This window comes from Sesamum indicum, linkage group LG2 (genome assembly GCF_000512975.1).
Source record: "Sesamum indicum cultivar Zhongzhi No. 13 linkage group LG2, S_indicum_v1.0, whole genome shotgun sequence".
NCBI lineage: Eukaryota > Viridiplantae > Streptophyta > Magnoliopsida > Lamiales > Pedaliaceae > Sesamum > Sesamum indicum.
The window spans coordinates 14450599-14464580 of record NC_026146.1 but is presented as its reverse complement, the minus strand read 5'-3'; the positions used below and the strand labels follow the sequence as shown (position 1 = coordinate 14464580).

Sequence of the window (13982 nt, the reverse complement as noted above, 5' to 3'; positions counted from 1 at the left end):
CATTCCCACGCTTCTCAGACAGAAACTGACTCATCGGATCAACAAAACACACATGAGTTTCTTCTCTCATCGGCGAAAGAAAGGTCAGATTGTTGGGTGATGTTGGATAAATCTGTGTGTGTGTCTGTCTGTCTCTCAGTGTGGGCCCCTCCTCCTCCTCCTCTTCTTTGACCATTTCCTCCCTAAGATTTTGCTTTAAACATCATTATCTTTTTTAAGATATTCCTGTCCCAGCTCCCAACTCATTATTCACACACATATATATATATATATATATATATATATATTTTAATTAATATTTTCTAACGATACACGACACACTCGATGTGTTTGCAAAAATATTTAAAAATTATAAATAATTAATATTTTTTATTGATAAGTTGGTTATTAATTTTGAGATAGTGACTTCAAAAATATAAAAGTGTCAAAAGTTGAAAAGGATTGAGGGGTATTTTAGTAAATTATTAAAAAATATTAAAATTACTGTTATGACAAAATTTCACTGAAGATAAGGAATGAATGAAAGGATAAATTTGGATATTTAAAAGCTGATACGATAAATAAATTCTCTTTATAATAGTAGAGATATAAATGATTCGAGTCGAGTCGAACACATCATTGTTCAAATTTATTTTAATTAATATCTAATTTAAAAAATTATATTTGAATTTGATCTGATTATTGTTGTAATCGAGTTCAAGTAAACTTTAATTAAAAAAAACATTAGTCGAGTTTTATTTTTAAATATATTTTATTATTTTTGCACTAATTGAATCAAACTCGATTCGAGCTCCAAAGCTTATCTAACAATTTTTTTAGTTCATTTGTTAAGTTTAATGAATTGAATTCAAATGAGCTTCCATCTTGATTTTAATTGAATATCGAATAGTTTGATTTAGTTTTCAAACTCATTTATGATGAAATTTTTATCTAAATATAACATTTTCATAATTTAAAATAAAGTTGAACGTAAAATCATTAAAAATAATTCATAATACTATATAGATTTGAAATTATAATTACAAAAAAAAAAATGAAAAATCGCGTGTATAAACTTGTTTTCATTTTTTTTTCAAAATAATTATCTTTTCATGCCCAAAAATTATAATTATATATCATCAAATAGGAAAAAATGCAATTTTAGTCCTGTAACTTATGGGAGGTAGCAATTTTGGTCCTTTACAAATTGATTTTCGCAATTTAGTTTTGGAACTTCAAAAATTTGACAATCGTCATCCTTTTCCAGCCAATTTGATCGAAAAATTGAATGTGACTTGCATATAACCCAATTGAATTATAATTTTAGTTCTATAACTTAGGAAGCGGTGATATTTTTAGTCCTATAACTTAAAAGAATAGATATTTTTGGTCCTTCATGAATTTATTTACATGACTAAAATTGCAAGTCTGGTCAAATTGGCTGAAAAAGAACTAAAATTGGCAAAATTATAAAGTTACAAGAGTAAATTGCTAAAATCAATTTATACAGAACTAAAAATGCTCAAAGTTATAGGACTAAAATGACAATTTTTTCTTTTACCGAGTCTTTATTTTTTAAAAAAGAATATGAAAAATGATTTAAAAGACACTCATCCGTATATTTTCATACTTATAATTGTGATTAATTGTATCTTATAAAAAATTAAATTATATATATATTTTACTTTTCAGGATTCTTTTTTTCTAGTTTATTCTTTTACCTTTTTATGTATTTTAATTTTAGTACATAATCATTGAAATTAATTGATTTACATAATTCTAAGTCTGTTTTCTTAAATGATTCAAATTTTCAAAATCACTCTTCGGATATAATTACAATTACAAGAATGTCCCTTAGTCTAAATATAAATCTACAACTACAAAAAAATTAAAATTTTCCACTGCAGTTAAGTATTATAGTTAATTTTTTTTTTTATAAATACAAATCAACCACGACTTCACAACAATCATTGGACGTTTCTGTAAGTGTGTCCAAAATATTATTCATGGCTAAATTAAACGGTCATCTGACAAATACCTTCCTACAATAGTCACGATAGGGTATATTTTAGATGATAATTAATTTAAGAGGGTATTTTAATTTTTTGAATATTAAAAAAATATTTATAATTACGATGAATTTTAGGAGGGTGCGTTGTAATTTACTTTAAAATATATGTAATTTTTTCAATGATTAGTAATTTAAAATTGGGCTAAGCTCGGCGTTGATGTATTTTTCTATTTTTACCTTTACACCCTAAAGTCCAAGGCTGAATTCCAATTCGCCCACTTTCCTTATTCCCAGCCCACTTTCCCTCCTTTTCTCCATATAAAAACATACACAAAACTAGGAACAAACTTTTTGTAAAGCTCACTCTCACTCTCACTCTCCTCCTTTGCACAAAGAACCTCTCATCATCATTAATCTCCAGCACTCTCTCTCTCTCTCTTTCTCTCTCTCTCTCTCACACACACGTTCAAGAATCACTCCTTGAGTTCATTCCTGCAGCTGAAGAGCAGACTTAATTTGATCAATGCAGGCAGTGATCAGAATGACAATTGTTCATACTGCTCTACTGCTCTTGCTGTCCATGGCGTTTCTTGGCTCCGTTTTCGCAGGAGGCGAAATGGGTCGATATACGTCGATAAAGACCGATGCAATGGCGCTTCTCTCCTTCAAGAAGATGATCCAGAAGGATCCAGATGGAGCCCTTTCTGATTGGCAGCTCAACAAAGATCCATGCACATGGCATGGAGTCACTTGCAGCCTTGGAAGAGTAGCAGCCCTTGATCTTGCTCAATCCAATCTCGTTGGCCAAGTCTCTTTCGCTCCCTTTTCGTCGTTAGATATGTTAACTTCCCTCAATCTCTCTGCTAATGCTTTGTCTGTAAATGCCACCACTTCTTTAGTGCAAATCCCTTATGGTGTAAAGCAGCTTGAGCTCTCTTTCTCAGGGATTTTAGGCCATATCCCTGAGGGTTTCTTTGCGAATTGCCCGAATCTTGAGTATGTAAATCTTGCTTTCAACAACATAACAGGTTTCCTGCCCGAAAAATTGTTTCTGCGGATCGATAACTTGCAGTATCTTGATCTGTCCTACAACAACATCACAGGCTCAATAGCCAACTTGAGGATTGAGAGCTGCAGTTCTTTGTCTCATCTTGATTGGTCCGGAAACCAGATGGTGGGATCTCTGCCAGCTTCGTTTTCGAATTGCACGAATCTGAATGAGTTGATTCTGCCTGAGAATTTTCTGTCTGGTGAAATCCCACCATCTTTTGGTGCGTTGAAGAGCTTACAAAGGTTGGATCTTTCTCACAACCATCTCAGTGGTTGGATCCCATTTGAGTTGGGCAGCACATGTAGCTCACTTGTGGAGGTCAAGTTGTCGAACAACAACCTCACGGGAACAATCCCCGTTTCGTTCTCATCGTGTTCTTCGCTTCAGCTTCTTGATTTGTCGAACAACAACCTAACCGGCCCCTTCCCGGATTCGATCCTCAAGAATTTAGCATCTCTGGAGAGCATGTTACTTAGCAGCAATAAGATTGATGGAGAATTTCCCTCTTCCATTTCATTCTGCAAGAAATTGAGAGTAGTGGATTTCAGCTCCAACATGCTTGCTGGGATTATTCCACCAGATATATGTCCAGGGGCAGCCTCACTTGAGGAGCTGAGAGCACCGGATAATTTGCTTTACGGACCGATCCCAGCTCAGTTATCTCAGTGTTCACAGCTCAGAGTCATTGATTTCAGCATAAATTATATCAATGGCTCTATTCCATCAGAACTTGGGAATCTTGAAAATCTGGAGCAGTTGATAGCATGGTACAACAGCTTGGAAGGGAGCATACCTGCAGAGTTGGGAAAATGCAAGAAACTCAAGAATCTCATCCTGAACAACAATCATTTGAGTGGAAAAATCCCAACAGAGTTGTTCAATTGTGCTAATATAGAGTGGATTTCTCTTACTAGCAATAGTCTGAGTGGTGAGATTCCAAAAGAATTCGGGTTGTTAACGAGGCTTGCAGTTCTTCAACTAGCGAATAATAGCTTGAGTGGGCAGATTCCAAAGGAGTTGGCAAACTGCAGCACTTTAGTTTGGCTGGACCTGAATAGCAATCAACTGAGTGGCGAAATCCCACCTCGGCTCGGGAGGCAGCTAGGAGCAAAGGCATTGACTGGAATCCTCTCAGGAAACACTCTTGTGTTTGTTCGAAATGTAGGCAACTCATGCAGAGGAGTAGGAGGATTACTTGAATTCTCAGGCATTCGTCCTGAAAGGCTGCTGCAAGTCCCATCACTTAGAAGTTGTGATTTTACTCGCTTGTACTCTGGTCCCGTTTTAAGTCTTTTTACCCGGTATCAGACCTTGGAGTATCTTGATCTTTCCTACAATCAGCTAAGAGGAAAAATCCCTGATGGATTTGGTGAAATGATAGCTTTGCAAGTTATGGTTTTGTCCCATAACCAGTTATCTGGTGAAATTCCAGCTTCTTTAGGCCAGCTCAAGAATCTTGGAGTGTTCGATGCGTCCCATAACAGATTGCAGGGTCACATTCCTGATTCGTTTTCGAATCTGTCTTTCTTGGTGCAAATCGATCTGTCCAACAATGAACTGACAGGGCAAATTCCATCAAGAGGCCAGCTTAGTACACTTCCAGCCAGCCAGTATGCAAATAATCCAGGCCTTTGTGGGGTTCCTCTACCCGAATGCACATACAATGACAACCAGCAGAATTCAGCAAATCCTGGTGAAACTGGTGGAAAAGAAAGCCGAAAGGCTTCTGCTGGTTCTTGGGCTAACAGCATTGTTATGGGGATACTAATTTCTGTTGCCTCTATCTGCATCCTGATCGTGTGGGCCATTGCAATGCGTGCTAGACGGAGAGAGGCTGAGGGAGTAAAAATGCTTCACAGTCTACAGGCATCTCACTCTGCCACAACGTGGAAGATCGAGAAGGAGAAAGAGCCATTGAGCATAAATGTTGCCACTTTCCAGAGGCAGTTGAGGAAGCTCAAGTTCTCACAGCTGATTGAGGCTACAAATGGATTCTCAACAGCAAGCATGATAGGCTCAGGTGGATTTGGTGAAGTTTTCAAGGCCACTTTGAAGGACGGATCGAGTGTTGCAATAAAGAAACTCATACGGTTAAGCTGCCAGGGCGACCGGGAGTTCATGGCTGAGATGGAAACACTAGGAAAGATCAAACACAAGAATCTTGTTCCCCTCTTAGGCTATTGCAAAATTGGAGAGGAGAGGCTTCTAGTCTACGAATTCATGCAATACGGTAGCCTTGAAGAAATGCTACACGGTCGGCCAAGGAGTAAAGACAGACGGATCTTGACATGGGAAGAAAGAAAAAAGATAGCCAGAGGTGCTGCTAAAGGCCTCTGTTTCCTTCATCACAACTGCATTCCCCACATCATACACCGCGACATGAAGTCCAGCAACGTGCTTCTAGACAACGAAATGGAAGCCCGTGTATCGGATTTTGGAATGGCAAGGCTCATTAGTGCTCTAGACACACACCTAAGCGTTAGCACGCTTGCAGGGACGCCAGGGTACGTGCCACCCGAGTACTACCAGAGCTTCCGCTGCACAGCAAAAGGCGATGTTTACTCGTTTGGAGTCATACTCTTGGAGCTCCTAACAGGGAAGAGGCCGACAGATAAGGAAGACTTTGGCGACACAAACTTGGTGGGGTGGGTGAAGAGTAAGGTGAGAGAAGGCAAAGGCATGGAAGTCATAGACACGGAGCTCGTCTCCACGACAAAAGGCACAGATGAGGACGAGGCAGAAGAGGTGAAAGAGATGGTGAGGTACTTAGAGATAACACTGCAATGTGTCGACGACTTCCCATCGAAACGGCCTAATATGCTGCAGGTGGTGGCAATGCTGAGGGAACTGGCGCCAGGGGGTGGCAGTGGAGGCAACAGTGCTTGAAGTTGCTGTTGTTTTCTTGATTTTGGATAGTTCATGTGGAGAAATGTAGTATTTGCCAAGGAAGTTTTATGGCAGATGTATGTTTTTGTGATGATTTTCTTCCCTCAGAAACATTGAATTGAATGTTTTTGGATGAGTATGTTATTATGTATTGTTAATAACATCAAGATCATGGTAAGTGTTTACAAGAATTGGTTGCTAAATAAGCAAAACATTCAAATGGGGGTCTTTGAATTGGCTGTGGGGGTCATGGGCCATAATTGACGAGAGCCTGTTGGACAAGAGAATTAGCTAATTCAAAGTTTACTACGCCCAGATCACCCGGTATTAATACGGGGCCCGGTACAAGACTTGGACGAAGTTCCAAATCAGTTAACACTGTATAAAAACATTAAATTAATTATTACCGTCTGATATTTAATTTAAACTAATTTTTGTTAACCAACATCATTATTTTTTTGGAGTAAATTATACTTTCGGTTCCTATATTTTGGGCCAAAATCAATTTTGGTCCCTAGACTTTTCAAAGCACGATTTTAATATATAATCTTTAGAAATTATTATGATTTTGATCCCTAAAATTTACAAATTATTAGTATTTTGGTCTATTAGTTCCCTCATTTTTTAACATTTTTGTAAGGAGTGGATCGGTCTCCAGTAAATTACAAAATAAGAAGATTATAGAAACTTATTAAATAGTTACAGGCCTTCCTATAACAAATTACAAGGATTCTAATAAATAGAAAAGCTTATGCAAGAAATAAATCCAAAAACTATAAGATAAGAGAGCAGGGGGACATAGGAGAATTTCACGGCTCATGAGCCAAAAGACCTAGAGCCTACAGAGGCCAAAGACTACAACCCTCACACGGTTGCTCAAACAACTTAAAGCCACAAAGGCTTTTTGAACCACTAAGGTTCCACCAAAAATCCACAAAGGAATGCCACAAAGGCTTTATCTGAGAACCACAAAGGTTTGAGCCACAAAGGCTTTTAATCATATTTCAGATAATGGAAGAATGAGAAGAGGACTGATTAACTTGTTAACCTTGAACCATAATAAACCAGTCATATAAAGAGACTGTCTATTAATGTCGTATTAACGGCCATAAATGGGGAAGGTAAGAACACAGAACTCCAAAGGTTATGGGGAGAACCCTAAGGGTCAAAGAAGGAGAAGAGCAGTCGGGGAAGAGGGATGGAGAAAAATGGATTAGGGTTAATCAGATATAGGGTATAAATATTTAGGATAGACGGGTCAAACCTTTGTGGATCAGGTCAAGTGGATAGGTGGCCTAGTGGGCCTTAAGCAGTTTGGCCGTCCAGTGCAGAGCCCAGACTTTGGTTTGGGCCATAATCATTTAACAATCATTAAATCCAATTATAGGTTGGACTAAAGTTGTAACAATTTATAAAAATTAAGAACTAAAATTATGTCTTGAAAAATTTTGGGACTAAAGATTTACAAGATGGAACCAAAGAAATCTAAAAATAAATTAATATTGTTGTTTATTTAATTCAATTAAAAATAGGATTATCTGTACCATGATCATAACATATCCAAATTCAATAAAAATTTGTTTGGATCAGAAACTCATGGGCTATTTAGCAATTTCCCAAAGTTGGTGTACTACTTCTAATAACAGATAAAAGTTTTGTACCGAACTAAGCTTTACCTATTCTAAAATGTACAATTACAATTTGCTACCCTTTTTCATTATTAGTCAAAATTTGTAAAGTCATGTTGCTGCTCTTCAATTTCGGACCAATAAAAGAGCACTAGGAGGAAAAAGAAAAATAGAAATAAAGGAAAGTTCAGCTTTCCGGTGAAGTAAAACCCAACCATGGCGATGCAGACTGGCGTCGCGGCCTCTAAGGTCCTCATCCTCGTCGGCGCAGGTTCTCTCTCTCTCTCTCTCTATATATATATATATATATATCTGAGTATGTGTTTCTTATTGATGATTTCTGGCGAAAGAATTGTTTTAGTTTAAACCTTTTATCACTGGGTCATCAGATTGAACTTAAACGATGTAGAAGTTTGAGATTGGTAAGTTGATATTGAACAATATTATTGTAAAGTTTATGATTGATAGCTAAATTCATCGCTGGGGGAGTGATTGATGTTTATTGCGGTCAAAATTGAGTTGGGCACTACGTATTCGAATTTGGACTCACTATTTATCCCCTTTTCATCTCTAGTTTAGTGGGGATGGGTTAGGTAAGTGTTGTGCGTAATTCTTCAAGCTGCGGTTTTGAACTGAGGCTTAATCTTGAAGAATTGGTAGTGTTAGAGTATTAGGAAAAAAAATCTTCGTGGACTGTGGTTAGGAAGTTAATGAAATTGAGTGCGGCCAAATGAAGAAGAAATTCTAGAAGGTCATGTTTCCTTATTTTGGTATTCTGCAGCGCTTTGTATTTCTTTTTCACCCAGTTCTTGCTTTTAGATTTGTTTTGTTGTTTAAGTGAAGATGAAAGTGATGAAATCAACGTTTTTAAGGTTATAATTGATTCTTGAACTGTAGTTAAGAGTCCTATGATGCCATTATTGGCTTTGATGTTTTACCTTATTGGTAATGTATGTCAGAGCGTTATTGGCTATAAGTGATTTTGCACTTTGAAGTCATCACTGCATTTACAGTGCTTGTTAGTTTTTGAGTTATATGTAGAACAGTTTGAGCAGCATAGACTGCTCATTTGTTAATCACGTGGAAGTCTTTTTGTAAGTTAGAATGGGCACTTGCCAGCTAAGACCTCCAGCAGAACTCATTTATCTGGTGCATGGTGCTTTGGATGTACCCGAGTTTCATCAGCTGCTTACAAATAAAAAAACGAACTGGCTAGTTTTATAAAGTTTTGGCTGTGAACAGGTGTAACCGGATCTGTCATATTGAGGAGTGGACAATTGTCTGATTTGATTTCTCATCTTCAAGACTTGATAAAAAGGTTAAATGAAGCAGAAACATCACCTGGGAAATATGATGCCGCTCTTCTAGCAGCTCAGGTAGGATTTGCATCTAATACATGCTTCACCATTCAGCTCATTAAGTTATCTTAATTTATGAAGCAAGGAGATGAATGAGAATCATATTTGCTGATCTTGAAAATTACATTCCATATTTGATGCATAGATTCTGCAGAAGTACAAACAGAACCATGTTTGCTGATCTTGCAAGTTACATTCAGTATGATGCATAGACATTGTAAGATCAATGGATTTTCAGTCAATCTAATAGAAAAGCATAATGAAAGAATATGTCCCTGAGGTTGACAGTAGCTGATGCTATTTGTGAAAATATTTAAGCAGTTGGGTTGGTAGAAGCCTTCTTAAAACTCCTATGTTTACTACACTAAAGTTTTAAGTGTGTGTCCAAGTTCTTTGGTAATAATAGCATTTCGATCCTTGATCCTAGTGTGATAGGGAATTTAGTTACCTATTAACTGGTAAAGCTGCACTCACTTGATTGGGGAAAAATTAATCGTAAAAAATTTGTGCTCTGAAATAATTGTAACTGCAACGACAGAAGATTTTTATACTTCCTATTTCAGGATCTGTCTTATTTTGAGTTCAAGAGTTTCTCAAGCGCACGACATCAGGATTTGACATATAATATGCTTATGATGAGGACACTTTTAGAAGAAGGTAAGAGGAATGTAAAAAAGAGAGAAGTCTTAGAGTGAAAAGACTAGAGTTTGACTATGTCGAGATAGTCTGGAAAGGAGAGGAGTTTTAGCCCTAAAAGCAATGAAGATAATCTTTTAACGATAGATGCATATGATGCATGCTATACCATGAGACTTGAGAAAAATGAGGTTTAATTGTAGCTGTCTGTTTTCCCCTGTTTGCCCTCAGGATACTGGTAATGCATACTCAATTAATTACGTTTTTGAAGTTTTTGCTTGCATGAGGATAGTGGGAGAACATAATGTTATTTCATTTGCATCTGCTAGACTAGGCTGCCTTTATATGGACTATGGACTAATAAGGTTTTATGAAAAGCATATGGATTCACTGCTTTGTTTTCTGTCCTTGTAAATGGCTTGCTTCAGGTTCGACAACTCGCGAAGGAAATCAAGGAGTTAAGTTTATCCAATCCTGTTACCATTTTTAATGGGAATTCATCCTCCACTGGTATGTAATAATTGTTGCATTACGCCTTGTGTGTCTTGACTTTTGTCCTGAAAGACTAAGCTGCTTTTATTATACGATTCTCCCGTGTCAAAGCTCATAGCTTGATTAGAGTTCATATAATGTATTTGAATTGGCATCTTTGTCCAAATTCTTGGATTGGTATGGTTTTTGGCTGAGATTTGAGGAACCTTCAAAATCTGCTGGTCACATAGTCACATCTATGCCACTTATGGTACTTTTCAAGAATCATCTGGAATAGCAAGCCATTTATGGACATTCCAAGAGCATTTATTTGTGAAGGGCAGAAGATGTCTTATAAAGGTTAAACTTGCAATATCAAGGTCATTGTTGAATGAAATAGCAGGACTTTTGACCATGAAACATGAAGATGTGACTGAGTTTAAGGCGACTATGTAAATGGCTTTGATATCTTTGGATTATTAACTATCATTTCCTCACGCTATGTGAAGAAATCAAAATGCTCACTCATCATCTCATAAACATATTACAAATATCTTTGGATTATTAACTATCATTTTCTACGACGGCTGTCTGCAACTGTTCTGCTTCAACTTTATTTAAGGTATTAGATGCCAAATAATCTTACATTTTCTCTGGTTCCTGCAGGAAGTTATGCTTCATACATATTGCCTGCCGCAGCTGTTGGTGCAATGGGATACTGTTACATGTGGTGGAAGGTAAGGTTTTAATATTAATGCTTCGGGCATTTTGCCCTATGAGTTGTGGGAATGTTGATTTATTGCAATAATAATCTCTCTTCCATATGCCATGATTGATATTATTGAATGTCTTGGTTTGCTTTCTATATGCAAATGTAATTTAGTTTGCCATTATCTCTGAAAGAAGTTTACTGGAGCTGGAATTAACTATTTCAATTTTGGAGGTCTTTTCTCAACCATGAGGGACATTAATAAAAAAACATAGAAGACCATTTGCTGACCTCATCAATGAGACCAATAATTCGAGTTTGGATAAAGTGAAGTATGAACCAGATTAACCCTTTTAAAGGCTCTTTTTCTATTGACCTTTTCCATCCCTTTATAAAGTTTTGAAGCTGGGTTGGAACTTTTTCTTGTGTGTGTGGAGGTAGGGTTGGCAGTTCAGTTGAGCCAGCTCGATTTGAAGTTGGACTCGAGCTTCTAACGAGCTCAAGCTAGAAATATTTTTTTCATCAAGTCGCGAGTATTTTTGTTAAATTTTTTATGTATATATATTTTATTCTTAAGGTTTTATATGTTTCACTATATATTGAATATTATATCAACTTCATATTCAAAATTCACTATATATTATATTATTAATCAATATCACATATTTATATTATCTAATCTCTATATATAAATATCACATAGATTTGTGTAGACAAAAAGCAGGGCAATGAGCTCGAACTAAAAATGTGCTGAAAAATTCAAGCTTTGGATCGAGCTTGAGCCAGCAAAAAATGGTTGAACTCGGACACGTTAACACCCCTAGTGGCCCGGGGGGAGGGGGGATTGTCGGGCCTTTCGCCTAATTCTCTATACATGTTTTTCCTAACTTCTCATGGAAAATGTAACATTCCTATTTTATGTTTTTTCTGCTTTAACTTTGTCCTTTTTTCTCCTACAGGGATGGTCATTCTCTGATATTATGTTTGTCACCAAGCATAATATGGCAAATGCTGTTGCATCTGTGTCGAAGCAGTTAGAGCATGTTTCTGAAGCATTGGCTGTAAGTATTTACAAACAAAAAATTTGGAAACTTTTTCAATCCCTTGTGTTCCTTTTCCAAAGGTATTTTGTTTTTGCACATCCAATTCGCACTATCCTTTGCAGTCGACAAAGAGGCACTTAACAAAGAGACTGGAAAATCTGGACTGGAAAGTGGATGAGCAGAGGGAGATATCAAAACTTGTCGCCAATGATGTATGCAATTCTATGTGTCATAATGCCATGTTTACTTCACCCAAGATGTTGTAGTTGCTTCAGATTGTACTTAGCATGGGTTGTTTTTAAGATTTCATGAACTTATTCTTGCATTGTAGAAATACAGTGGTGAGGAGATTTAATCTTTTGGGTATTCTCATCTTAAATGCAAAATCATGGTTTCCATCTTGAGGGGATTCATTTCCTTCATTTCCTGTGGGTTTAGGAACTAAGTGTGGGGAGAAAATGTCCTTCAGATGTGATGGCATTTGATAAAATACCAGAGCCATACATAATCGTTGTGAATATGGGAATTTACAAACCTTGTCAAGCCACTGCTTTCTCTTTACATCACCTCATAATATAACGGCAAATCTCTGAAGCAGAAATTGATTAGTTGCTTATAACTTTTAAGTCTGAGGATAAAAGTGAGTGCTGTGTTTATCATTTTCTTTTAACTGAAATTATTGAGATTGTAACATCTTCATGGTTATATGATCTGCACTTGCTTTACCTTGTGTTATCCAATGAACATGAAGTCCCAGGTGATGATAATTTTATTGTGCGACTTTCACAGGACCAAGTGTATAAGCTCTAATACTTGATGTTCGTCGACAGGTTAGTGAAGTGAGATCTAATCTTAACCAGATAGGGTACGACATTGGTTTGATCCATGAGATGGTATCTGGCTTGGTAGGTTATCGAAGTTTTCATAACATCAATTTTGTTAATTTATAAATCAACATGCTCTGATCTGTCAAACCTTTTTACCCGGTCAACTTACAGGAAGGAAAAATTGAGCTTCTTGAAAGCAAGCAGGTAAAGTTCTTAATTTTCTAATTATATATCTAAATGTATCCAGAAGTTGGCAGCAAGGATGCCCTTTTTGACCTGTGTAAATGGCATGCAGGATATCACTAATTCGGGTTTGTGGTATCTCTGCCAAGTCGCTGGAAATGTGAAAGATGGCCAGAGTTCTAAAATTATTCAGGTCAGCAGCCTTTTTAACATCTTTCATTTTTAATTATCGTTTGGACCTCTTAATCATTAATCAAAATGAGCCAGTTTACAACCAGCTAATTTCTAATTAGTTGCTACTGTACTAGTCCAGTTTAACAATTATGTTGGAAATTATTATGTGGAAAATAACAAACTTAATATTGTCAAATATTCAATACACTTATGAGACTCGAAGTAGAGATCAACTTTAGCTGGTCTTCAATCTCTTTTTTCCATCAGTCACACAGACTACCTGTTCTTTCTTGCTTGTAATAACATCTCTATATTCTATTACTGAAGAATCTACTTTAATTTGACAGGATGTTGGGGCTAAGCTAATAGACCATTCAACTGCAGTTCCAGAGGGAGAGAGGGCAAAGGTGAGTTAGTTGAATCATATTTCCTCTGCAGGATTTGCAATTTCTCCAGTTGATAACATGTACAAACGTTTGAATTTCCAGGGGCTTCAGTTCATTGTCGGAACAGATGAATCAAATGCCATAAATAAAACAACTTCAATTACAGATGAAAAAGATTTTGCTAATATTTCTGCTGGAAAGGTGGCAGCTACAAAAATGAGAATTCACCGGTCTTATCCTGTTGGCCTATCTTTCGCCCGAGACATCCTGAGTTAAGGTTCATGATTCCATCCCTATTTTTTTCCTGAACAACTTATAACTACGTGATGGTCGTAGAACGAAGTTTTAATTCAACCCCTTTTGCTCTCAGGGATCTGCTTTCTCGACTGAAATAAAATAGACATTTGTTTGGCTAAGCTGATAATCAGCTACCGGAGCATCACTTGGTATTCGCATTTTTCATGAGCGCTTATTGTTCTGTGGCATAAGTATTGTTGTGAATATGGTACATTATTCATTCATTGGCACAGCTCATACATCTGAAAGTTTATGTTACGAATATCGTGTTATCGAATGATACATCAGGCCTGTATTGGATAGAAACATTTATAGTGAATAAGGCTTTGGTATAATTCTTAAG

General features: G+C 36.6%; 2 protein-coding genes across 2 annotated transcripts; both read left to right on the top strand.

The window, feature by feature from the left end:
- Positions 2338-6118, top strand: LOC105156162 (serine/threonine-protein kinase BRI1-like 2). Its single transcript, XM_011072220.2, has one exon. The coding sequence runs from the start codon at positions 2514-2516 to the stop codon at positions 5925-5927; it is 3414 nt and encodes a 1137-aa protein (XP_011070522.1). The 5' UTR covers positions 2338-2513; the 3' UTR covers positions 5928-6118.
- On the top strand, positions 7665-13974 carry LOC105156161. Its single transcript, XM_011072219.2, has 12 exons — positions 7665-7826; positions 8798-8931; positions 9978-10059; positions 10687-10757; positions 11689-11790; positions 11895-11984; positions 12603-12677; positions 12771-12803; positions 12895-12975; positions 13304-13363; positions 13445-13619; positions 13713-13974. The coding sequence occupies exons 1-11, from the start codon at positions 7772-7774 to the stop codon at positions 13616-13618; spliced, it is 957 nt and encodes a 318-aa protein (XP_011070521.1). The 5' UTR covers positions 7665-7771; the 3' UTR covers position 13619; positions 13713-13974.